This window comes from Ictidomys tridecemlineatus, chromosome 10 (genome assembly GCF_052094955.1).
Source record: "Ictidomys tridecemlineatus isolate mIctTri1 chromosome 10, mIctTri1.hap1, whole genome shotgun sequence".
Lineage (NCBI taxonomy): Eukaryota > Metazoa > Chordata > Mammalia > Rodentia > Sciuridae > Ictidomys > Ictidomys tridecemlineatus.
The window spans coordinates 59846653-59870538 of NC_135486.1; the positions used below are offsets into that span (position 1 = coordinate 59846653).

At 57.9% G+C, this 23886-nt stretch overlaps 1 protein-coding gene across 1 annotated transcript in view; it reads right to left on the reverse strand.

Annotated features, from left to right (window-relative positions):
- Pgbd5 (piggyBac transposable element derived 5) overlaps positions 1-22785 on the reverse strand; it is a 50384-nt gene extending 27599 nt beyond the window's left edge. The window contains exon 1 of the mRNA XM_078023025.1: positions 22441-22785. Within this exon, the coding sequence (XP_077879151.1) occupies positions 22441-22768 (328 nt within the window). The 5' untranslated portion in view covers positions 22769-22785. The remainder of the gene's footprint in view (positions 1-22440) is intronic.
- Positions 22786-23886: the final 1101 nt, after the last annotated feature.

Sequence of the window (23886 nt, forward strand, 5' to 3'; positions counted from 1 at the left end):
AGGAGAGGGAGGAGAGAGGAAGGAGAGGTAGAGGTGGGGGGAGGAAGGAGAGGAAGAGGGAAGGGAGAGAAAGGAGAGGTAGAGGGCTGGGAGAGAAAGGAGAGGTAGAGGGCTGGGGATGTGGCTCAAGCGATAGCACGCTCGCCTGGCATGCGTGCGGCCAGGGTTCGATCCTCAGCACCACATACAAACAAAGATGTTGTGACTGCCGAGAACTAAAAAATAAACAAATATTAAAATATTCTCTCTCTCTCTCTCTCTCACTTAAAAAAAATAAAAAAATAAATGGTTAAAAAAAAGAAAGGAGAGAAAGAGGTGGGGGGAGGAAGGAGAGAAAGAGGTGGGGGAGAGGAAAGAGAGGAAGAGGTGAGGGGAGAGGTAGAGGTGGGGGAGAGATAGGAGAGGGAGAGGGAGGGGAGAGGAAGGAGAGGTAGAGGTGGGGGAGGAAGGAGAGGGAGAAGTGGGAGAGAGGAAAGAGAGGGAGAGGTGGGGGTAGAGGAAGGAGAGGGAGAGGTGAGGGGAGAGGGAAAGGTGGGGGAGAGGTAGGAGAGGGAAAGGTGGGGGAGAGGTAGGAGAGGGAGAGGTGGGGGAGAGGAAAGAGAGGGAGAGGGAGGGGAGAGGAAGGAAAGGGAGAGGTGAAGGGTGAGGGAGAGGGAGGGGAGAGGTGAAGGAAGAGGGAGAGGTGAGGGAAGAGGAAGGAGAGGAGTGTTGAGGGGTGGGGAACTTCTTCCCAGGAGGTGCAGACCTCCACGCAGCACCTGAGGTCCAATAGAGGTCCAGGGGACAGGAGGCTGCCCTGCCCAGCCATGTCACAGTGGCCTGATACCTTGTGTCACAAGCGTGACAGAGGACACACAAGGCAGACATATCCCAGTGCTGTAAGCAACAAAGAGAAAGCTGAGCTTAGTGGCAGAGGGCAGAGGACACTATTTCTCTCCAAATACCGGCCTGCTTGAGTGGCATTCCAGTGCTGTTCGGAGCTGAAGAGCAGGCTCTCTGCCTGTGGGAAGTGTCAAAGGCACAGAGTCTCTGAGACTACCACTGGCAGAATGTCAACAAGCTGCGAGGGATGAAGGCATAGCCAGAGGTGCATACGTGCTCTGTGACAGAACAGGGTCCACTGATGGAGTGTCCCCACACAGGGAGCCCATGGGACAAAGCCCGGGGTGGTCAAGGCATGCAGCTCTGGAGGTGAGGAGGGACCCTGAGAGGCACTTCCTACAGGTTGGGCTGTGGCCTGGTGGCAGCGTCTCCTGCGGGAGTTGTCATTCCAATTGTCCTTCAGAGCCAGAGTGGGATTGGGGATCTCCCTCCCAGGGCTGATGTCCTAGGCTTCCCAGCTGCCTGCCTCCGCAGAGCCTTACTCCCTGAACTGGAGGCCACAGAGTCCGCGGTCGAGAGCAGGCAGGAAGCCCCCAGCAGCCCTCTGCATTCCTGGTCTGTGTCTTCTCACAAGTTCCCAAAGGTTTCCAAAGCCTTCCTCCTTACACTCTCCCCTGCCGCGACTGAAGTTTCCAAGGAGGAGTAAGAGCACACACAAAACACCCAAACAAGTGGGGACGGAGGAGAGCACAGAGAACTCTGGAGACATTTCTAAGGAGGCTGGAAAAAAACAAAAGAATCCTAAAAATGTTGATATGGTGGTTATAAATAGTCCTATTGTCCGTCAGACAAGGGAAGGACAACAGCTGTTAGATGGTACTGAAAGGCAAGCAGGGCCAGTGGTGACCGGCAGATGTCAGGAGGGGCAGCACATGCCCAAGCCACCCACAGGCCCAGGTCTCATCGAGCTGCACTTGCTCCTGGACCCAGAACAGGCTGCCCGAGACGCTTCAAACAAACAGGGGAAATGAGCAACTCTGCCCTCCTGGTCCCTGATGCAGGTAGAAGGTCAGACAGGACTCGGGTCTTCAAGGCCTGCGCTCCCTCAGGAGGACAGTGGCCTGGCATCTCTCCTCCAGGGTCCACCCATGGTCAGCAACTACCAGCATACTTCCACAGACCACTTCCTTTTAAATCCACATTGTCCCAAAGCACGGGAGCAGCTGGAGTGCAGATCCAGTGGCCCAGTGTGAGTCAATGCCTGTCAGCTGTGTGAGGCGGGGTGTGACCTCAGTCCACCTCCCTGCAGAGCTGCCCGGGAGGTGAAGCGGAGAGGCCCGGTGGGGCCCCCTTAGGTTGTGCAGGCTGCTCATGCTGCCATCAGGACATCCCAGCTTCCAGGAGCCAGTGGGGAGTACAGCATGGGCAGGGCATCCACCCGGGGATGTACCACAGCACCTACTCTCTGAGAAGGTCGTCTCCAAGGACAGCGTTAGAGGAGGGACACCACCTGGGAGAGGACTCCAAGCAGCCAGGAGGCGGGTCCCAACCCAAAGCTGGTCTCAAGGGCCTCACAGGCCCCCTTTCAGGCCAGCACACCTTCCTGGTCTCTCCAGGGCCCAGTGTCCTACACACCAAGGTCCACCGGAAGTAGAATCACCCACATGGGCTCTGGACTCTTGTGGATGGCCTGTTCTCCGTAGCACTGCCCCTGGGGCTGTCATGGTCACCATGTGGAGGTTGTATTCAGACCACTGCAGAATTCTCATTCTGATTCAAGGATCCCTGGCACAGGCTAAAGCCTGAGCACTGTGTCTAGGGCCTGTGGACTGTGAAGGAGAGTATGGCAGGGCTGAGGGGACAAGGACAGACGAGCTCAAGTCCATATCACTGCTGATGAGCCCTGAGACGCCAGGCAAATGACTCAGTTTCCTCCTCCACAGAATAAAGTGGTTGGGCTATAATGTGGAAGGCACTCCTGGCTCCTGGACAAGCCTTACTGCCCTCTGCTGTCTATCACTGGGCCTTAGTGCTCAAGAGACTGGACCTGCAGAGTGCCCAGCACAGGGGGCAGGAAGCCATGGCCCACCTGTGCAGGAGGCTCTCACCAAGGGCACAGCTCACGCCTCCTGTGCAGTGTACATGGCCAGTCCTGTGGGTGCAAGAAGCCTCCTGATGCCTTTGCACCCATCTCTCTGATGCTGGGGTCCCGCACACGCAGGGCAAAGGGCTGTGTTTGGCTCCTTGGAAGCAAATTCTTCAAGATAAGGGGGAGGGTGGTTTCAGCCTGTACACACCTATCTCAACTCCAGTGCTTTGTGCAGTTACAGGCCAATCCCTAGGTGCCAGGCACCTGAGGACCCCACCCCAGAAGTCAGCAGGAGACCTGGATCCCACAGCCACAGCTCTGCCCACAAGTGGGTCACTCAACAGAGGAGCAATAGGCTCAGGCCCCACAGTGCCTCCAGGATACCTCTGCATGACGAGGGCATAGGTTCTTAGGCCCGATTGACCGCCTCACAGGGGCCTCAGACAGGCCATGTGGTTCCACAGGCTTCCCCATCTGTAAAGTAAGAGCTCCCACCTCCAAGAGTGGTCACAAGATAAAAACCAAACAGCTTGCTACACAGCTCAGCCCTGGCTCACACTCACCCTGGTCAGACGCCCACTCTGCTATGCCAGTGCCATCTGCCCAGCACTGGCGCCGTGGGCCCTGTCTCCCGATTCAGGCCTGGCAGCTTGAGTTGAAGAACCCTGGAGACCACCAAGGCCAGTCAAGGACACACCTCGGGCTTGACTGAGTCTGAGAAGGGGACATGACATTTACAGACCAGCAATAAGACCTGTGCTCCCCTTGAGGCCTCTTCCTGGCTTCTCCAAGGAGAGAAGGGGCTGAGCCAGAGGTGACACCAGCATTCTCGCCCTGATGTGGACAGCCAGCCACAGAGGGCACAAGGGGGACACTGTCCATGGGGGAAGTGGCAGTGGGCCACCTCTGCCCCACCTCCCTTTTACCTCTTTTGCAGGGTCCAGCACAGCTCAGGGGAAATAGCACAGCCTCTGCAGGGTCCTGATGAAGGGTCACCAGCTGGCCCCTTCATCAATAGGCTTTGCTGTCCTGAGCTGATGCCTATCCTGCTTATTCATGTCTCCCAGTACCTGAGCCATGTGGCTGTTGCCTAAGTCACCTACGTGCTGCTGGCACCCATGCTCTGGGACCCTGGAGAGGGTGCTCCAGAATGGGCAGCTGGGTATCCCCAAACATGTGGCTCTTTAGGGACCATGTCTGTGCTGTCTGCTCCACATGACACTGAAGGACAAGTACCCCTCAAAGCTCTCGGCCTGAGTACTACAAAGCCCGTCAGGATAGCCCCCAGACTGCACACCACATGGAGCTCTCTCCGCCGGGCCTTCACCTTCGTCAGGTGGGCCAACCCCAACAGCTGCCACCCAAGGTCCCCAGGTGGCATACACAAGATTGGGAGTCACCCGCCTAGAGGAACGCACTACCAGGGGAGATTTTTCCAGCCCAGAGCCCTCCTCAGGGACCAGTGGCCTTGAAGGACTCCTTGCCCACCATAGCCTGCCCTCCTGTGACTTTGACGCCCACCCTAGACCAGCTCTGTACTGAGTCAACCCCAAAACAGGATGGATCTCACTTCCCACCCCCCACTACCTGCCCGTGACCAGCTCCCCATCACCAAGCCTCCCTTCCACCACTGTCCTGGCTGCTCTGCACCAGCCTCAGCATCCCCTCGGGGACACGGCAAGGGGGATCCACCTCCCGTCCCAACCACTGACCCTGCTCCACTGCCCCCCCTGCCCTCACTGCCCAGGCAGAGAGGCAAAGCCATGTTGCATGGGCACTGCAGGGCCGTTCTACTACCCTGACAGCCACTCAGGGTCTCTCCAAGAGCCTTCCCTGCAGACTGGTCTCATGGCAGAAACAGCTGCCACCGCTGCCACCTCAGGCAGAAGTCCACACAGCAGCAGTGCCTCCCTGCTCTCCTATCTCCATGGCAAGGAAGGTGCAGCCATGTTCTCCCTGCCACGGGGCCATGGCTTCCACTCCGGGGAAAATCTTACAAGAAAATGCACACCCTGGCAAGAGGGGAGCCGCCACCCAGACCCACTCCTGAACCCAGCCACCAGGAAGCAGGCTCTGCCTCTGGGATCCCGGGTCTGAGAGCAATGGCAGGCTCGCAGGACTCTACCAGGGACTGAGCTGTGAAGAGCAAAAGCCCTGGACAGGGCGAGGGGTGCCATGCCCAGGCAGAGCCCACACAGGCCAGGATGACTTTCACACAGAGCTTGGCCTTTGCAAATGGCCACCACGGCTGCCACCATTCTGACCACCCACCTTTGACACCTATCACCTTGCCCACGCTGCCAACAAGGACACCGAGTGCTGCGAGAGCTGAGGAATCGTCAGCACCAGCTCATTTTCTGCGCCAAACCTGCTTCCTTGGCCTTGCAGGAGGTTGTGGCTCACCCGCAGGGTAGAGTCCTGGCGGCAGACGGGGCCAGCAGACTGGGCTGCCAGCAGATGCCACAAGCCTCCGCAGGGTCTGGGCAGGGCATGCCCTGTTCCTACCTGGACCTAGGGCCCTCCATGGCTAGTGGACAGCCTGCCCTGGGGGCAGCACTTCTCACACAGTCTCTGCATCTTGGTGGGGGGCAGTACTGCGTCAACCCCACACTGAGCAGCAGCCTGACCCCCTGCCACCCTCCTGCCCACTGCCTGAGCAGGCTCCCTGGCCAGTCTGCTGCGGGGCACCTAGCAGCGGAGGATGAGTCCACCACCCAATCTGCACCATCAGGGTCCTTGCTATAGGAGCAGGGGTGCCTGGGCACCCAACCCAAGCCCATCTGCTCCCAAGCCCAGGGCTCATGGCACTTCCTAAGCACTCAGGAAGCAGCAGAGCTGCTGCCCCATGGTCCCCTTGTTCCACCCTTCCTTTCATCCTCAGGGGCCGTGGATGCTGATGACCACTTGGACCACACTGAGCCTCGGGCTGAGCGTCCACACCTGCCCCCCCATGACACATGCCCAACCTCTGTAGAGCTCATGACGCTTCTCCACATCCCCTTCTTCACAGTCACCTCTTCCTTGATTCCTGAGTGTTTGCCGTCTTTCTCAGTCCACTTCCAACCATGACCTGCGCTGCGTACTTGATCACTCTGAGCCACCCATGCCCACCACACTGCAGGTTCCCAACCGGCAGGAGCCAAGCTCTCTGCACGACAGCCCTGTTCCACTGAGGAATCACCTGTGACTTTCCACCTGAGCATCTTGAGGTACTACATTTCTGAACAGGACACAGGAGCCTTGAAGCCAAGGAAGGAAATACCAGTGAACGAGTTTCAGGAACATCCATTAGAGGGCATTTCCACAGCCACATACAGGGAGTCCTGTGAATGTCAGGCCTCGTCCTGATAGGACCGACGGGCCACGCTGGCAGTGGGCTGGGGACTCTGGGCAGAGGACTCCGGGCAGGGAGCTTCTTCGGCTTTCCCACTCTGCACAGTCTGGTCATAGGAACCACTTCATCACTGCCGAGAGTCATGGAGTGACAGTGTCCAGGTCTGCACAGGACCAAGGGGCTCTTTTCTAGGACCAAGGGCCCTGTGGCTCTCACATCAGGACAACCCTGGGCAATCTGGGATGGTGGTCACAGCACGAGGAGTGTGGCCTGAGCCGGTGTCAGGGCTGTGGTCCGTGCTGCACCAGATGTCATGCTGCTCAGTGTGGGCATGGCCAAGGGCAGTAATGTCCCTCCAACTTCCCTTCCTGAGCATGACGTGGGCAGCGTGGGGACCCATGGGCAAATCTCAGCTCTGTGGTGTCCAGCCTGGTCTCTGGCCTGGCATTGACTGGCTGTGTGTGGTCTATGCTCCACCTCTATCTTCCCAAGATGAACCTACAGACGCAAGGCCACACAGGCCAGCAGAGTGGGCAGAGAAGGAGACAGAGTCCAGGGCAGGGAAACCCAGGCAACATAGACAGAGGAGGCTCGGCCTCCCCATGCTTCAGGATGAGCATGGGTGGTAGGAACCTCAGACAGAGAGCCAGGCAGTCATCTGTGCCCATGACCACAGTGAAGGGCTTCTGGTGGAAGCGAGCTGGTGTGCAGCATGGACAGGTCTAGACTTCTTTGGGTGATATTTTTTGGAAACAGGGGTCAAGGACACTGGAGAATTACTGGATCACATTTGCATTCAATCTAATATCACCAAGAATTCTGGGAGTGGTGGCGCACACTTGTTATCCTAGCTACTCGGGAGGCTGAGGCAGGAGGATCCCAAGTTCAAGGCCAGAGTCAGCAACTTAGCCAGGCCCCATCTTAAACTACAAGTAAACAGGGTTGGGGGTATAGCTGAGTGATAGAGCATGCACGAGGCCCTGGGCCTGATCCCCAATAACACAGGCATGCCCGTGTGCATGCACACATACATGTGCATGCGCGCGCACACACACACACTCTCTCTCTCTCTCTCTCTCTCTCATTGAGGAACACAAGCCTCCAGCGCAGTGGGAAGAGGAAACCCGCTCGTACCTCCTAGACTCTGATCACAGGCTTGGCTGCACTGTGGAGCAGGTCAGGGATGGCTCTCAAGGGACCTGCTTGGAAACTCAGCCAGGTGTACAGCATGGGACACTGAGGGATGTGGCCAGGTTCAAGTCCTGCAATGGCACATGGGGCCAGTGTCCTTGGCAGACATCCTCCCTGACCGCCTTCCATCTGTGACACCCACGCTGCCCGAGCGCCCCACAGACTGTGCAGCAGGCACCCTCCCCCGGCTGCCTCAGTACAGCAGGTTGTTCTGACCTCCATCTGAGAGGGAATCATCCTGGGACACTTGGGGACCCATGCTGGCCCTCGCTCGGGCGTCTGCACAGTGGCGTGGCTGCCACGACTGTAAGGAAGGGCAGGGGAGCAGCCATCTGGCTCCCTGTCCACCCTGCCTCCTCGGGCTTGCCGCTGCTCCACAGGGCCGCAGGCCACCTGGGGCTGCAGCAAGGCCCCTGGCCAAAGGACTGCCACTAAGCAAATGTTTTCAGGCACTGAATTCAACTCTGCCTCTAGCACAGGTGACCGGTGATGGTCAGCCTTGAATTCCTCCCATCTACAGCCCCATGCAACCAGCAGCTCTTTCCTCTCACACCAAACTCTGGGGTCTTGGCCCCCACACCCACAGTCCTCCAGGACCCGGAGGAGAAGCTGGACCTCTGTCCTCCTATATGCTGAGTCACGGTCTCTGGGCTCTGGGCCTTGCCGGGAACTGAGAGGTGGACACTGGGTGATGGGGAGCCTCCCTTCCTACAGCAGGGCGTTGGCATATAATCACCTTGTTTTTAAGAAGGAAATTGAAGCAGCATTTTAAAGAGTCCTGTGTGCGGTTTTCAGGTGACAGGAAGAGTGAAACTAGTGCTTCCCGCCTTCCTTCCTGATGCGCAGGGACTGGGGGCAGGAATCAGGGCTGTGACTCCTCGGGAGCACCTGGCAGGCCCCCTCCTAACAGGCCCCCACGGAGCCTCAACACCAGCAGCCAGCTGACCAGCGCGGCCCTGCACTTGCTCACCTCTCACAGGTCTGGCCCTATCTCCACTGCAGTCCGCTGGGGACTCTTCCCTTGAGGTGACTGCCATTCTGCTTCTTGATTTGGTTAAGAAACCTTTATTTATTCAGGCATCGTATCTTTGAGATGTGATACAGACAGTCCCAAGTTCAAGCATGGGCTTTGCCCAGCTCTGGACCACATTCCCAAGGTGGGAGGGACTTAAAAAGGAAGGCTGGCCGTGAGGACAGGTTCACCTACACTCCAGAACCTCACCTGAAACCCAAGCACAGGTGGGGAGCCCAGGGCGCGGACCTGCTGGCCCCAGCCACCTTGGCCCGGAGGCTACGCCACACTTGGAGGAGCCCTCCGGTGCCCGTGTCTTCAGGGCGCACAGTAGGGAGCACTTACTCTTCAACAAGCCGCAGACTAGCAGAGGCAGACAGCAGTGACGTGACGTCATTCCCTGGGTCCACACATTCTCGCCAGCAGGCAGGGACAGACAAGAGGCACCGTCCAGAACTCTCTCTACACAGCCTGACTCGCACCTTCATCTCAAAGACCCATTATTTCTAAGCCAGCGATCAATCAGGCTTCCTGAGAGAACTTTTCCTCTTGACCCTGACTCAGGGCCTCATGATGGAGTCGTTGTGGTTTAGATTTACAGTTAGAACAAAGGGCAGAATGGATGGAATAAAGACAGCCCTTGCCCCAACTTCTCATGTGCTCGCCACCTGCAGAGGGCCTGCGAGGAGGCCTTGGGTCGGCAGGCTGGACCAGGGCTGTCGGGAAGAGGCCCTTCCTTCCAGCAGGCGCCTGGCCAGTCTGCCCTTGGCAGCACTCTTGCTGGCTGCGGACTATCGGTAAGCGCAGCCCACAGGGACGACCAGGGCCAGGCAGGTCCACAGCCTGGGCCAGGTGGTCCAAGGCCCTGGGAGAGAAGTGGACATCACAGGGTCAGGTCAACTGCTCACTGTGGCAAATGAGGCTGGGCTGTCCAGCAACCTCAGCTGGGCTCCAGGTAGGCTCCAGCCTATGACTGCAGAACAGAGAGGTGAGGCCACAGCTCAAAGAATGTAGCACTCCCAAGAAGTGGCGGCACTGGGACCCTGGAAAAGAAGCTATGAGCAGGGATCTGGCACAGGGAGGGGACCGCAGCCCTTGACTTTATCCCATAGTCCAGAGAGCCAACATGAGCCACAAAGGCCATGGCTCCCTCCTGCCCACCCATAGGAGGTGACTAGTTATGGTGCCCTTTCTGTAGAGCCAGAGGCCTTGCCTGGCAGTGAGCACCAGTAATGGGCCAGCATCCCTGCCTGACCTTGGCAGAGAGCCACCAAGGGCCTGGGGAGGGACGTGCCGGAGGACACGTCTGCATCTGTGGGTCACAGATGCCAGAGGCTGCAGCATGGAGAATACCTTGGCCCAAGTGAGAGTGGACAGAGTACGCTGTTGGGAAATGAGCCACATCAGGGTCAGCTCATCCAGCACAGATGATGGCGGGGACACCAGGCCCTGCCCCTGGACACCTTTCCACCAACTCACAACAAGGACTCATTTCTTGTGTAGCGGTTTCCAGAACCCAGCCACGAAGCTGGGAGGACAGAGTCGCCTCTGGACATCCACAGCGCAGCCCTGCCCTACTGGGGTGCACAGGGGAGAAAGTGCCACTCCAGACAAGTCAGCCTCTGCCACGTAACAGCCCAGAAACATCAGAGGCTCACAGCCATCACAGCTCTAGACCCACAGTCCCCCTCCATGCTCAGCAGCACCCAGGAGGGGTGCGCAGCTGCCCAATTGGATATGCACGTGACAGTCTTACTCCTTGGATTGCCTTGCCAAGTGTCTGCCCTCTGGCACCAGCTCCCGGCCATCCCCATGCCCCAAGCTGAGGCAGAGGCGAAGGGAGCCAGCAACCACCCGGGGTAGCCTCAGCTTCTGCCTCTCAGCATCTCCTGCCTCCAACCCACAGAGTGGGAAAGAAGCTCAGAACACAGGCTCTAAGCCCAGGCCACCACCAGAGCCTGCTCTACAGAGGCTTGAATGTCACCCAATTCCAGGCAGCTCCATCCCCCTCCACAGCTCAGGTCAGAACATCCAGGGCCTTTATCTCTGGCTCTCAGGAGCCTGCCCAAGGGCAGGTGACTTTGCAACCTCAGGCTCTGCCCTCCATGCCTGCCCCACCTCCAGTGGAGCTCCCTGGAGTACCATCTACATCTCCTCCCTCCAAAACCTTTGCATTGGCAGAGTACTCTCTACATCTCCTCCCTCCAAAACCTTCGCTCCCCTGGTCTATAGGTCCACAGGTCCAGGTGTGGCCCCTGTGCCCAGCATGCGAAAGGCTCCTCCCAGCTTCTGCCCTCCCCAGGCTCCTGGGAAACACCCGAGGGTCAGCCCCCAGCCTGGGAAGCAGGGCAGAGCTGCAGAGAAGTGGGCTCATCCCAAAACAACAGCAGGAGGGGAGGCACAGGAACTGGGAACAGGAAGCCACCAGGCAGGAGGGGGAGGAAAATGCAGGGGGCCCATCTGGGTCACCGCCTCCGGCCCCTCGTGGGGTGCAGGAAGGCCTGTCACCCCAGAACATGGGGTGCTGCTCCCAGAAGTTCCAACCCACTGGGCATCTGCCACCGGGGCTTCCACATGGCTCAGGGAAAAAGACCTGTTCCTGAGGCCACCTGAGCACTCCAGGGTCCCTGCCTGACTCCACCTAATCCTGGGGTTTCTGCCTCCCTCCTGATCTCTCCTGGACCAGGCCTCAGGAAGCTGGGCTTCTGCTCTCTCCTGGAGATCATCCCACACCGCTCACCCTGGGTTTCCACAGAACATACTGTTTACCTCGGGGCCCCAAGCCTTGGTCAGCACGGAGGGCCTCTGCCCAATCACCTCCAGGACACCACTAGCTCCCAATTAAGCGACCATGGGGGCCCACCCTGGTCCGGCCCTTCCATTGCTCCAGGCTGACATGAGACCCAGCACAGGCTGCTGCCTGCAGCGTCCACTGTCCTGAGTAAACACCACGGGACACCGTGGGGAGATACCCTGCCACAGGGTAACAAATCTGTTCATAATCGCATATAAACCAAAGGACTACAACCCTCACGCACCTGAGGACTCTCTCCAGGGGTCGGAAGCCCCATGCTGGAGAGCCTGTAAGGACAGCTGGGAGGCACACGGGGGCAACTGGGGACGACTTCCACTCTGGTTTACACTCAATCCTCAACTGCCTGGTCCAGTCCTGGGGATCCCACTCCACCGAGGTCCACCCAGCCCGTTTGCACATACGTGTGCACTTGAGCACACACAGCACACACTCACCCTGCCTCCAGCTGGCCACTGGCCAAAACCTCTTCCTGCTGTCCAGCCCAGGTATCAGGGGTGCCCGCCTGGCCAGCTGAAGCAACGGAGAACCAGCTGGCTCTGCCAGCCTCCCTGTCTACACCCCGACAGAAGGCCACCAGGTGACAGGGAACAGGACTCCAAAATGGCATCTGGTGAGGAAAGCAAGCTGCATGGTCTCAAGTCCCCAGACAAGGACACTGCAGTCCAGAATCAAGCTTCCACCCTTTCCCCAGCTCACCCTGACCTCTGATCTTTGAGGTGTGATGGATACTATCATGAGGAAGGCCACATCTCTAAATGGCAAACTGATCCTAGCAACAGGGGGAGGGGTAAGAGTAGTTGTCAAGTTCATTCCCAAGAACAATGATATAAAAATAATTTTAATTACTCCAAGATGTCGCTGCCACAAAAATAGGTCTAGAATAATATTTTCTCCCCAGGAACACGTGGTGCTCAGGTATGCAGATGGGGGATGGGGCAGGCGAGCTCAGCCCTGAAGACACGGAGGTCGGACCCTTGAGCAGGAGCAGGCTTGCAGCTCTGAGCAGGGGCACACCCTCACGAGAACTGCCTCCACAGAGCTGGACCCCGGGTGCTGCCAGGAGGACCAGCTCCAGGCTGTGACCAAGCACCAGCACAGGGCAGCACCGTCTCCTTCAGCAGGCTGCTCCTCAGGAGTCACACAGTCAGCAGCACCCACAGGCCAGCTGTAATGGACTTCCTGCAAGTCCGAGGGGAAGGCAGGCACAACTGGTCTCAGCACCGCCACAGGCCCTGGAAACTGCCCCAGGGGGCAGAAGGCTGAGACCTGCCACCTGATCCCCAAAAGCATAGCAAGCAGTGTGATGACCGTCTCACCAGGTGGGGCGTCCGCTTGTTAAGGTAGCCTAACAAAGTACCACAGACTCAGAGGCTTAAACAACAGAAATTTACGTCTCCCAGTGTGCAGGCTGAGTCCAGGGTTGAGGTGCCGCAGGGCCAGGTCCTCTGAGCCCTCTCCTTGGTTTGCAGATGCTGTCATTTCCCTGTGTTTCACATAGTGGCCCCAAGGATATCTGTGTCCTGATCTCTCCCTAGAAGGACCCTAGGCAGACTGCACCCGGACCCACTGTAAGGACCTCACCTGGCCCTAATACCCTTTCCAAGGACCTGTCTCCAAGGCTATGTTCTGAGAATGGGGTTAGGACTCCACGTGTGTTCTGCCAACTCATGGCAGTGGGAAGGTGACGTTCGGTACAGTGAATGCTCAGTTTGGAACTAGAAACGGGGTATCAGGCAGAGCCTTCTCCCTGCAGGGCCCACCCTGGCCTCTGTGCTCCAAGCACTGTCCTCCTCACCTGCCAGGACTGTGTGTACAGGCTGAGGACCTTGGGCCACGGTGTACGGCTCTCTGGGCTCAGCACCACCTCCTGAGGCCTGTGTGGCCACATCCAACAGGTCCTGCCCAGCCCTGGACCAGCACGCACGCCCCAGGGCAGCCCACCCACATGAAGGCAGGGAGCATGGAGCGCTCTGCAGACGCTCAGGGCAGGCTCTGCCTTGCAGCCCAGACAGCAAGGAAAGCAGACCCAGGAGCCCACAGAACCAGCCAAATTAAACGGCTCTTTCAAAGTCAAGTTGTTACTTAGCAACCCTGACAGGTTGCCGCGGTGGCCACTGGGCTAGGCCTCAGGTGCAGCCTCCAAGAGCGCGCCAAGGCAGGACAGCTGGGCCTCCCAGTCACAACGTGGGGTGCCTTGTTGAGGTGATCCCCATGCAGGATCGGCAGTGTCTTCACAGATACGTGTGTCCATGGTGCTACCTGCCCTAAGAGACCTTTTATCTCAATCCAGATCTAACTGGGGCATCATGTTCCACTGCAGACCTCGCCCACAGGCCTCGCTGCTCACTGGCACAGCTGGCACCATCTGGGGGCAACCCCACAGCAGGCAGCTCTCCCACAGAGGGCCCAGCAGGGGGGGTTCCACAAGGAGGGTCCCTGGGAGGGAACCTGATCCTGTGCCCTGGCCCTCAGGAGCCCGCCACAGTCCAGGGCCGACATCTGCTGGCTTTGCAGGGAAATGTGTGACGCCCACCCCCATGACCCACCCCAGCCATCCTGGGCAATGCACACCAGCCCCTCTGGCCCAGTCCCAGACCGACACCTGCCACGACACCTCTAACAGGGATGCGAACAGGGACATGTGGTAGGAGAAGCAGTAGGTGACCCAAGGCTCCAGGTGGCACTGCTGCTGGCCTCCTCACTGCCCCCAGCCTCCTCACTGCCGCTGGCCACTCAATGAAGACTTGGCTGAGATGAAGCCTGCTCCCCTGCATGTGCAGCTGGAGCCCCTCCAACACAGGTCAGGTTGCGCCATCCCTCAGGGCACCCACTGGCCCTGGCCTCACAGTGTCCAGAAGCCAAACACCTCCAGCCACCTCCCCCCGCTTCTGGCTCACACCCCAGCACTCCTCTGAGGGTCCCACTAGTGCCACAGCACCTCCAGAAGCTCCATCGGGCACGAGACTCTTTGCTAAATGTGCCACATCACACTCATAGTACGAGCCACGTCCTTCCAACAGCTTCCGAGGCCCCCACACCCGCCACTGCCCTCAGCCCCTGACGTTCCTCCAGCTCCAGGGCTGCCCCTCACCTCCTGTGGGCACACAGCACAAGCTGTGCCTTGTCCAAGTGCAGGTGCCCGCCTCCTCTGGGAGCAAGTGGTCAGCTCCTCGCCTCCTGGAAGCCCTGCTTCTCAGTGAGGCCTGTGCATGCTGATCCTACAAGGGACCCTCCCTGCTCCATTGCGCCAGAGCCCCTCACTTGCTGCCTCCCATGCTGTGAGCTTCTACCCCGCCACCTCTGCCTGGTGAGCAGCGCTTGTCCACCCCAGGTCTGCATCAGGGAAACCGCATCACCAGGGCACCCCAGTCCTTAGGTCTGGGTGAAAAAAAGCCACCTTCAGGGAGCCCAGCAGGGGCTGGCCAGGAAGGACGGGCTGAGGGGGTGTACCTCCCGGAACAGCGGCGGGGAAAACCACACCACTGCCAGTGGAGACGCTGCCCGCCCTGCACAGCGCCACCCGCCCTCAATCTCTGGCCTGAACACTTCCGGGCTGTTTCCTAAGTACAGCTGCAGATGGTATTCTTAACCTGGAGGTTCATTCGGCGATTGGTGCCGGTCCTGACTTAAGCAGACTCGGAGCCATTTGGACAAAAGGCAGATTTGGGTATCTGGTGTATGGGGGTGACGGGAGCATCAGAGGACCATGCCAAATCCTGGCACTGTGGAGGCAGAGGCTCCCGGTGGAAAGCCTTGTCTGCGGAGTCCTAGCTGGGGACTTGCTTTCCAATGATCACAGAGAAACATGCATTTAATTATGAGGGAAGAAGGGAAGGGGCAAAATGTTAAAATGGGAAATAGAACACAGTAGGTGGACTTTGAACAGGGATGGAATGAAACCCAAGGGAAAAAGAATGGGCTTTTCAAAATGATGCTTAACCACCCAACATCCACTCTAAAAAGGAAGTTGGTGCCTTCCTCAGATCCCACACAGCACTAACTCAGAAGGCTGGCTGAGAACACACAGCAAGGCTCCTGGGAAGAGAAAGGCCTCAGCTGCCCTGAACCCCGTGGTAGGACCTGAGCCTGTGCGTCTGCAGGGCAGTTCCAAGAGCGAAGAGACACCCACCACCTGTGTGCAGGTCAACAAGGCCTCTCTGGTCATGTTAAAAGCACAATTCCATATGTATGCTGCACAAGAAGCAGCAAGCCAGAGGCCATGGTGCACCCTGGCTGGCCTTATCTCAGCCAACCAGGAGGCCAAGGCAGGAGGATCCCAAGCTCAAGGCCAGCAGGGATAACTTAGCAAGATCCCATCTCAAAATAAAATAAAATGGGTTGGGTTCTTATTACATTTCTATGAATATGAAAATATTTCCAAATAAAATGTTTTTAAAATATTTCATAAATAAAGGTGAATAGAAAATAAAAGGGCTAGGGATGTAGCTGAGAGGTAGAGCGCACATCTGGTGTGTGTGAGACCCTAATTTCCATCCCCAGCACTGCCAAGGAAGAACAGAAAGAAGCATAGAAAAGAAACTTAAAGAAAAAGCAGGTTGAAAAATAATGCACAGCCAGGGACATGCAGATGGGACAAAGTGGGAATGGCCAGACCAAGCACAGCCAGTCGGGCTGAAGACGGAGGCATAGCAGGACGCTGAAGCCATCCAAGGCCCCACGCCGCAGAGAAAATGAACCCTAACTACGTGTGTGCCCAACAACACAGCCCCTAAAGATTCTTCAGGAGGCAAGAACTTGTAAAACTTGAGATCTGCAAATCAGACCACCTACCTCCTTGGAAGGAGATGGAACAAAAGAACAGGCAGACAGATACTCCCGCCCCAGGTGTGCTTTCTTAACACCAGTGCCACACAGATCAACTGCATATTTGGCAACAAAGTAACCCTACACACTTTTCAAATGAGACGGTTCAAGACCACTGCTCTCCTTGCAACCCAGAAAGAATTCCAAGGGCTCAAGCCCTGGAAACTAAGCAGCACACTCAGACAGAAGCAGCAATGGCCGAGGGCTGACGGTCGGGCAGAGGCCACGGGAGGCGGCTCTGCACCAGGGATGGGCAGCACCCAGTGTAAGCCTGCGGGTCTCAGCATGGCAGCATCAGATGGCTGTTGTAACACACAGATTTCTTGCGTCTTCCACAAATGCTTCTCCAGGGGTCTCACCTTGTCCAAATTCTCATCTCCCACCAAACTTCCAAACCCTCCTGGGGCTACATCCCCAGGAAAACCTGTATTTGTGCTGAACCTGGAGATAAGGCTCCCCCACCACCCCTGCAGGCTCAGGCAGCATCCTACAGCGCCTCACAGGGAAGCGGCATAGGGAGTGGGACTGCAGTGAGCCCCAGCCACCAGAGCAGATGCCCTCTCTTGACCTGAGCTTTTTTTCAGGTCTAGCTGAGGGGTCCCTCCTCCCAGCCAAGTGGGATGACAATACACCTGGGGTCCAGAGGTATACTCTTCCCCGACTCTCCTCCAGCCGCAGGGCATACACCTCACCTACTGCCTCACCCTAGCAGGGCTCAAGGCCTTTGCTGAACCAACACCTGGCACATCCTGCACTCTTTTGGTGCGAGAGCTCAGGGCACAGGGGAAGACCACTGGGCAGCAGCTCAGGGGTCCTCCACCCAGAGATCCTGCCCCAGGAGACATGTGGAAACGTCTGCAGACATCTGCTTACAATAGAGGAGGGCACATGGGGAAAGGCCTGTACTGCTGTTAAGACCCTGCGGCACCCTCCACAAACAAGGGGCTACCTGGCCCCAAATGCCAACACACGCAAGCCAAAAGGCATTGCATTAAAGGTGAACACTCACCTGACCTAAGCCGAGCAGTCCCAGTCCTAGTACACATGCTCAGGGGAAGGTATCTGCATGTCCATAAGAATATTAAATAAGTAAATAAAACCTGGACCTTTTCAGAAGCTCTATTCATAAATGCCCCCAAATGGGCCACACATGTGATGCATACCTCTAGTCCCAGCAACTCGGGAGGCTGAGGCAGGAGGATCACAGGTACAAGGCCAGCCTCAGCAACTTAGCGAGACCCTGTCTCAAAAATAAAAACAAAAAGGGCTGGGAGTGTACCTTAGGTAAAGTGCCCCTGGGTTCAATCCACATGACAGGGAAAAAAAGCCCCCAATGTAGAAACGAGCCAAAAGTCTACAGGTAGGATAACTGCTGAACTTGCACACTGTACTGGGAGCACTGCAGGCAACGCAAAGTAAGACTGTGGCGGGATCCCACAGACTCAGAGGCAAAGCTGCTATGTGGTGACAGAGCTCAGGACTGGCTGCCTCTTGGGGTGGCGGTGCCAATACTTAGGAGAACCAGGGCGGGCCTCCAGGCCTTCTTTACCTGGACCTGGGTGGCAGCCGGATGGGGCACCCATGCAGAAGTCCCTGCCAGGCATGCGTCTCACACCCTGTCAAGGCTGGCAGGTGCGGCTCTCCTGTGAGCTCATCCCACCCCCTAGAAGCACAGGCCGGCTCATGAACAAGCCGTTCTCGAGGACACACTGGCTCACTGCTGGCAGGAGGACAGCAGGCACGGTTCCGAAGGCTCCTCCACAACAGACACTCAAAGCCTTACCATGTGCAAACCCTTGCCTCAAAACCCAATGGGCATTGCGCGGAGGGGCGGGCAGCTGGTGTGCCAGGGCAAGGCTTCAAGTGCGGCACACGGCACAGGCTCCAGGGCCAGGGCCAGGGCCAGGCGCAGGTGGGGGCAGCACAGCCACCAGGGCAGTGCTGCAGCAAGGGCTACGCCCCTCATTTCTGAAATGGAAATGGAGAAGGTCCATCGCTCCTCATGAGGAGCTTCCACAGGTGACCTAGACACGCGCAGCATGTGTCAGCGACGATGCCCGTGGCTATCCTGGGTAATGGGAGACTGTGAGGTTTTAAATCTCTTAACCATTTTTTTTTTATTTTCTAAAAACAATAAATCAGTTGTTAATGAGAAAAAATACAATCATAGTTCTCCAAAATAAAGGTGAATCTGAGCCGCAGAACAGAGTAGGACTCAAGTGTCCCACCTCTCGGTCTCCCCAGAGGTCCCAGCCACACACAGCCAAGGTAAAACCCCAGACCCTTCCGCCTTGACCCGGGCTGACTGCACACTCCCCTCACAGGTCAGGTCTCCAGAGCGGCACCCCCACCACAAGGGCCAAGGGTGATTCCATGAGTGAATGTGAAAACAGACATCTGTCTGAAAACAGTTCCAATTCAGAATAAATAACTACAAGGCACTGCCCGTCCTGCACTGCCAAGCCCAGCTCTTCCCATCAGCCCCGCGACTGCTGGAATAGCACATCTGCTTGAGTCTACCAGCTGAGATGGCAACCTCCCTGCCAAAGTCCCTGTGAAATCAGGGGTGGCAACACATGAAAGAACAATTACAAAGGAAAAAGAGCCCCAGGTCTCCAGGCCCCATGTGCGCAGGCTCCTGGGGAAAGCACTCTCTGAGGGTCAGGGTCAGCCCCTCCCCAGTCCTGTGTGGCCGACTTGGGTACTGCCAGTGTTTCCCAGGGTGCCTCTCACAGCTCCCAAGACCCTAGGCTCCTCCACACCAGACAGATCTAAGGCCAGATGGGGGCACCAGGTAGGTGAGCGTGTAAGCCCCCTGGGGCAGAGGGTCCTCAGCTAACTCTGGCTTTCTGGGAGACTCTCCTGTTACTCAAAAAGACTTCAAACTGACAGAAAGCTCTAAAGACCAAACAATCCCAGTGTTGATTCTCAGTGCCCTGGTCCCTCTCCAGCTTCTCAAGGTCACACCAAAGGGTTAGAGGGTTGCTGGCAGGACACAGGGACCAAAAAGACAAACCTCCCTAGAAGTTCACCCTCTCACAGAGAGGGCAAACCACACAGACCCCAGCCCAGCCTGACAAAGGACCAACAAACCAGAGACAGGAGCCCTGGAGCTGTGGGCCCTCTGCCTCTTGCATGAAACTGCCTACCGGTAGGAAGAAACAGAGGGCAGCGGCCAGCACACAGATGGGCCTGGCACCACGCTCTCTCCAAGAGGGAGCTCACGGCTGCACTGGGTATTTGCACAGCAGGCCAGGAGGTTGACAGCTTGAGAGGCTATTTTGGGGGGATTTACTACAAGCCCAGTTTGGAGTGGGTCCTGTACCCCATGCTCCAGAAAGCACTTCAGCCCCCAGGATGACCCTCCAGCCACTCAGGGGTTAAGAGCCTGGCAGGCAGCCTGCAGGCAGTGTTTATATTTAAATCATCCCAAGGGGACCCACGCCTGAAGCACAGCCAAAACCTGGGGGAGGTGAGAGAGAGGAGGCAGGAGGTGACCCCACCCCAACTGCTTCAGAAAGCGGAAGATGCTGGAAAACAGAGGAAAGGGCCAGGAATTGCCCTGCACTATAGAAACACAGCTTTCCTCCCCTCCTCTCCCTACTGTGCACTCCCCCCACCAGGCCATATGGCTGTGCCTGCTGCAGTTCCAGACAGGATGGTCCTCTGTGTACCTCCTCCTGCAAAGGGACCCTCTGCAAAAGTCTGCAGGTCATCAGAGGGCTCAGGACAGCAATTACAGTCTCTAACAGAAACCCTACTCTGCTCAAACTAGCATAGCAAAGCACATTCACGTGCAATAGTTATTTACACACCTGCACATCCACATACAAGCGGGTACACCTGTTTTCACAACGGGGTCAAGGCAAAGAATCTCAGATAAGTCTAGAATCTGTGCTTTCATCATTGGATTGCAGAGCATTTCAACCGCAAATGTTCTGTTATGAAACGAGATTCCAGATCAAACTGCCTCACTCTTGCTCTCCTCCCCATCCCATTCTGCCCACCCAGGGAGACTTATTAATAGTCTGCACACCTTGGGTGAGGAGCAGGTGAGGGCTGGGGTGTCTCGGATGATGGGTGTGGATAAGACTGGAAGACTGAACCTCTCCGCTCTCAGAACACAGGGTGTAGCTCCTGGCCTCTTAATAAACACATCCTTCTCTCTGCAAGCTACCAGACGCAAAGACTTTCTCTGGCCAACCTGTACCTCAGCATCTATTTTAAGCCCCCATAAATCACATTCCATTGTTCCAGGGAAATCTCACTTCAAGGCCTCATCTTGTACCTTCTGCCCCTTACCCCAAATTTTCTTTAGAGAGAGTGTTGCAGAGAGGAAATTCTAAATTATATCTAGATTTAGAAGACAAGCTCCCGCACAGAGCAGGAAAACAACACCGGATATAAATACCAACAGAACACGTGCCTGCCTGGGAAAGGGCTCCACTGTGACTCGCAGGTCCAGGAGCAGCCCCAGGCGCAGCCCCGTCGGCATCTGCAGGAGCAGAATGTGAGTCCAACACCCAGTGACACAGGATCCTGGGCTCCAGGACCGTAATCACTGCTGCGGAAGATGACAGGGCTCTGCTTCAGAACTCCCCCATCACAGGCTACCAAGGAACGTGAGATTGCTCTAGAGCCTATTTCAGCAACCGCCCTCTGGCTCCAGCAGAATCGAGGTTTACAATCACAACAGGCTCAACTCAGTGCCATTTCACTCTTTGACCTGAGACATGCAGGGTTCTCCCAGGTCGGCTTACATCTCCAAGATCAAAAGTGACACATGCTCATAGCATAAGACCTGCCAAGCCAAGGCCCTGGTCTGGTACAATTCATATATATATATATATATATATATATATATATATACACACACACACACACACACATATATATATATATATATCTTTGTTTTATTTATTTATATTTTATTTATGTGGTGCTGAGGATTGAACTCAGTGCCTCACATGCGCCAGGCAAGCGCTCTACCACTGAGCCACAACCCCAGCCCTAGTACAATTCTTAAAGCCAATATGGAAAGCAGCTATCCAGGGCAGGAAGCCCTAAATGGCACTCTAAAAGCTGGAGGGTGGTATAAAAGGGCTATTCAGAGTGAGTGGGTCTGAAAATCTCCAAATTGTTAACTACAGCCCAAATGAGCAGGCTTTAAGACTTACCCAGCCTAAGCACTGCACAAGTCACTTGAACCCCCCAAGCCCAGCTGCTACTCAACATATTCAGGGGCTGCAGGCTGACAGAGGCTCTCAGACCACTCCCTTCAGAGTCCAGCCAGTCCAGCCAGCCCTCCCAGCCACCCAGCAAGCTGCAGCACCATGTGCAAATCCAAGCCTGGGCTCCAGCCAGAGCCCTTGGGCCTGCCCTCCCATATGCCTATTCCTGACAGGTTGAAACCCAGAGAACCACTGGAGGAGAGGGTGTGTTTAGCATGCACAAGAACCTAGGTTGGATCCCTAGCACCCCCCACCCCCCAAAAAAAGAGGAAGCCACATGAAAAGCCGCATCAGGCACAGGTCAGCCACTCCCTGGCCTTCATTATCACCCAGAGATGAACATAGTGAGAGACAACAGGGGCCTGCCAGGACAGCTGGGGAACAGCACTGAGGACAGCTAGAAGGGAGGGTCTCCATCTCTCCAGGGGCAGAGGTACTGAGCTGCTGCAAAGTAGTGATATCTTAAAGCAAGCAGGCAGCAAGAGGACCCTGAGCAGCCTCAGCTGCCAGCACTCCAGCCACCTCTCCATATATCTGAGGCTTATCCACACCCCTGAAAACACCTCTGGCCGTAGTCCACACACCCTAGCACTTTAAAGTGGAAATCGTGCTTCCCTCCCACGTTCTTAGCAAGAAACTGGATGGCAGGACAGGGAAGTTTCCCAGATTAACAGAAAACTAGCTCAGCCTGTAAAGACGCTGTGGGTGGCCTCTTCGCTCCCACGGGATCAGGCTCCAGCTGCGACCTGCCTCACCTCTGGCACCTGGGTCCTTCTTACCATCAGCAAAATGACACCCTTGCCCAGCCCAAGCCATGGCAACCTTTCAGCCTCCCCTCAATAGGAAAGCTCAGTTTCACCAAGCCCAGAGGGCCGAGCCCACAGGTGTGATCCGAGGCAAATGAGGGGCAGCCCCTCTAGGACTGCCACTGGCAAAGTGCAGGCGTGGCATCCACCCAACAGGAGAGCGCAGCAAGAGGACCCTGAGGACTTTACATCCTAGCTCCTGCAACCTCCTGAAACGCACAGGGGCCGGGTGAGGCCCACCACGCTCGTCTAGGACCCACCCGCCCTGCCCTGCACTGCCCGGGCAGCGCCCCTGCACCCCGCGGCCACTCCTCACCGCCGGTGTCCTCGAAGCGCGGGGGCGGGCGGTCCCGCAGCACGGCGCTCCAGCCCGCGCTGGCCTCGTCCTCCTCCGAGTCCTGCGAGTCGGGGAAGCCGGGCGGCTGGGCGGTCCCCGGGGGCGCGGGGCGCTCGTGCTCGTCGTCGGAGGAGGCTGCCGAGGAGGAGCGCGAAGCAGCCGAGGTGCTGTAGAAGGGGTTCCCGCCGCTGTCCGGGCCCGATTCGCCAAACACGTCGTCCGAGATGTGCAGGCTCTCATAGCGCGCGCGGGCCGCCTCCAGCAGCGCGGGTGCCCTCCTCCGCGCGCCCCCGCCGCCCTCGGCCATAGCCCCGGCCGCCCGCGCGCCCGCCCCCCAGAGCGCCTCCCAACCGCACGCGCCAGGCCCGGGGCCCGCGCCGCGGCCCGCCGCCCCCCACCAGCGCAGCCCGCAGCAGAGCGCCCGCCGCCCCGCGCCCGGCCGGCCCGCCGTCTTGGCCGCTCGGGCCGCGCCCGGGGTGCGCCTGGGAGCTTGAGCACGGCAGGCCGCAGCCGCGGCAAGAAGGGGCTTAGCCGGTTCCAGCGCCGCCGCCGCCCCCGCCCGCTGTGCCTCCGCCCGCGGTGCCTCCGCCGCGCCCGGCTGTCGCGTCCCCACACGCCCGCCCCGCGGCACCCGCGCTGCGCCGCCGACCTTCCCGGGCGCGAGCCGCCTGGCGGGCCCGCCTCCCGCACCTCCGGCCGCCGGCCAATGGGGAGCCCGGCCCGCGCGGGGGCGGGGAGAGCCGGGCGGGCCTCGCCGCGACGCTCCACCTCCCCGGTAGCGGGCGGGGCGCGCGGCCAGGGCCCCTGCGGTCGCCTGCTGCGGGGCCTCCGCCCGCAGGCCCCGTGGCCGGCGCGGGTGGGCAAGGCGGGGCCGTGGAGCCGGGCAGCGGCTGGTCCTGCCTGCGTCTAGCGGACTCCCGCCCCGCTCGCTGTCAGGTGCGCAGCCGCGCCCTGCGCCGGGGTGCTGTCCGCCCGCGGGTTCTGAACTCGCCGGATCGCGCCGCGCCGCGCCGCGCGCTCCTGTAAGCACCAGGCTGCCGCGCGTCCGGGAACCTCTCCCGGATCGGGAGCGCCTCCGGCGTTTCTGCGGTCAAATGCTAGCCCGGCCTCCTCCAGGCCTCGGTGACTTGTGGCTGGCAGCGCTGGGGTAGGCAGTCGCCCTCACCATCTTTGAAGTTCCATACCTCTGAGCTCAAAATACTCGTTACTTCCAAAATATCAACGCCTCTTCTTCTGAATTCTAACATCTCCTTGCCCACGCTTGGGACACGCTCATCTGTTAAAATAAGGCAAGATCGCCAGACTGCGGCGCTCTGCTGACAGTTTGTTGACAGACTGTGACCCCACTTCCTGGGTGGAGTGTGTGGTGGTCTCCCCCCTTGATGGCAGTACTTGATATCTGACTGTCTTGCCTCCCCCCCCCAC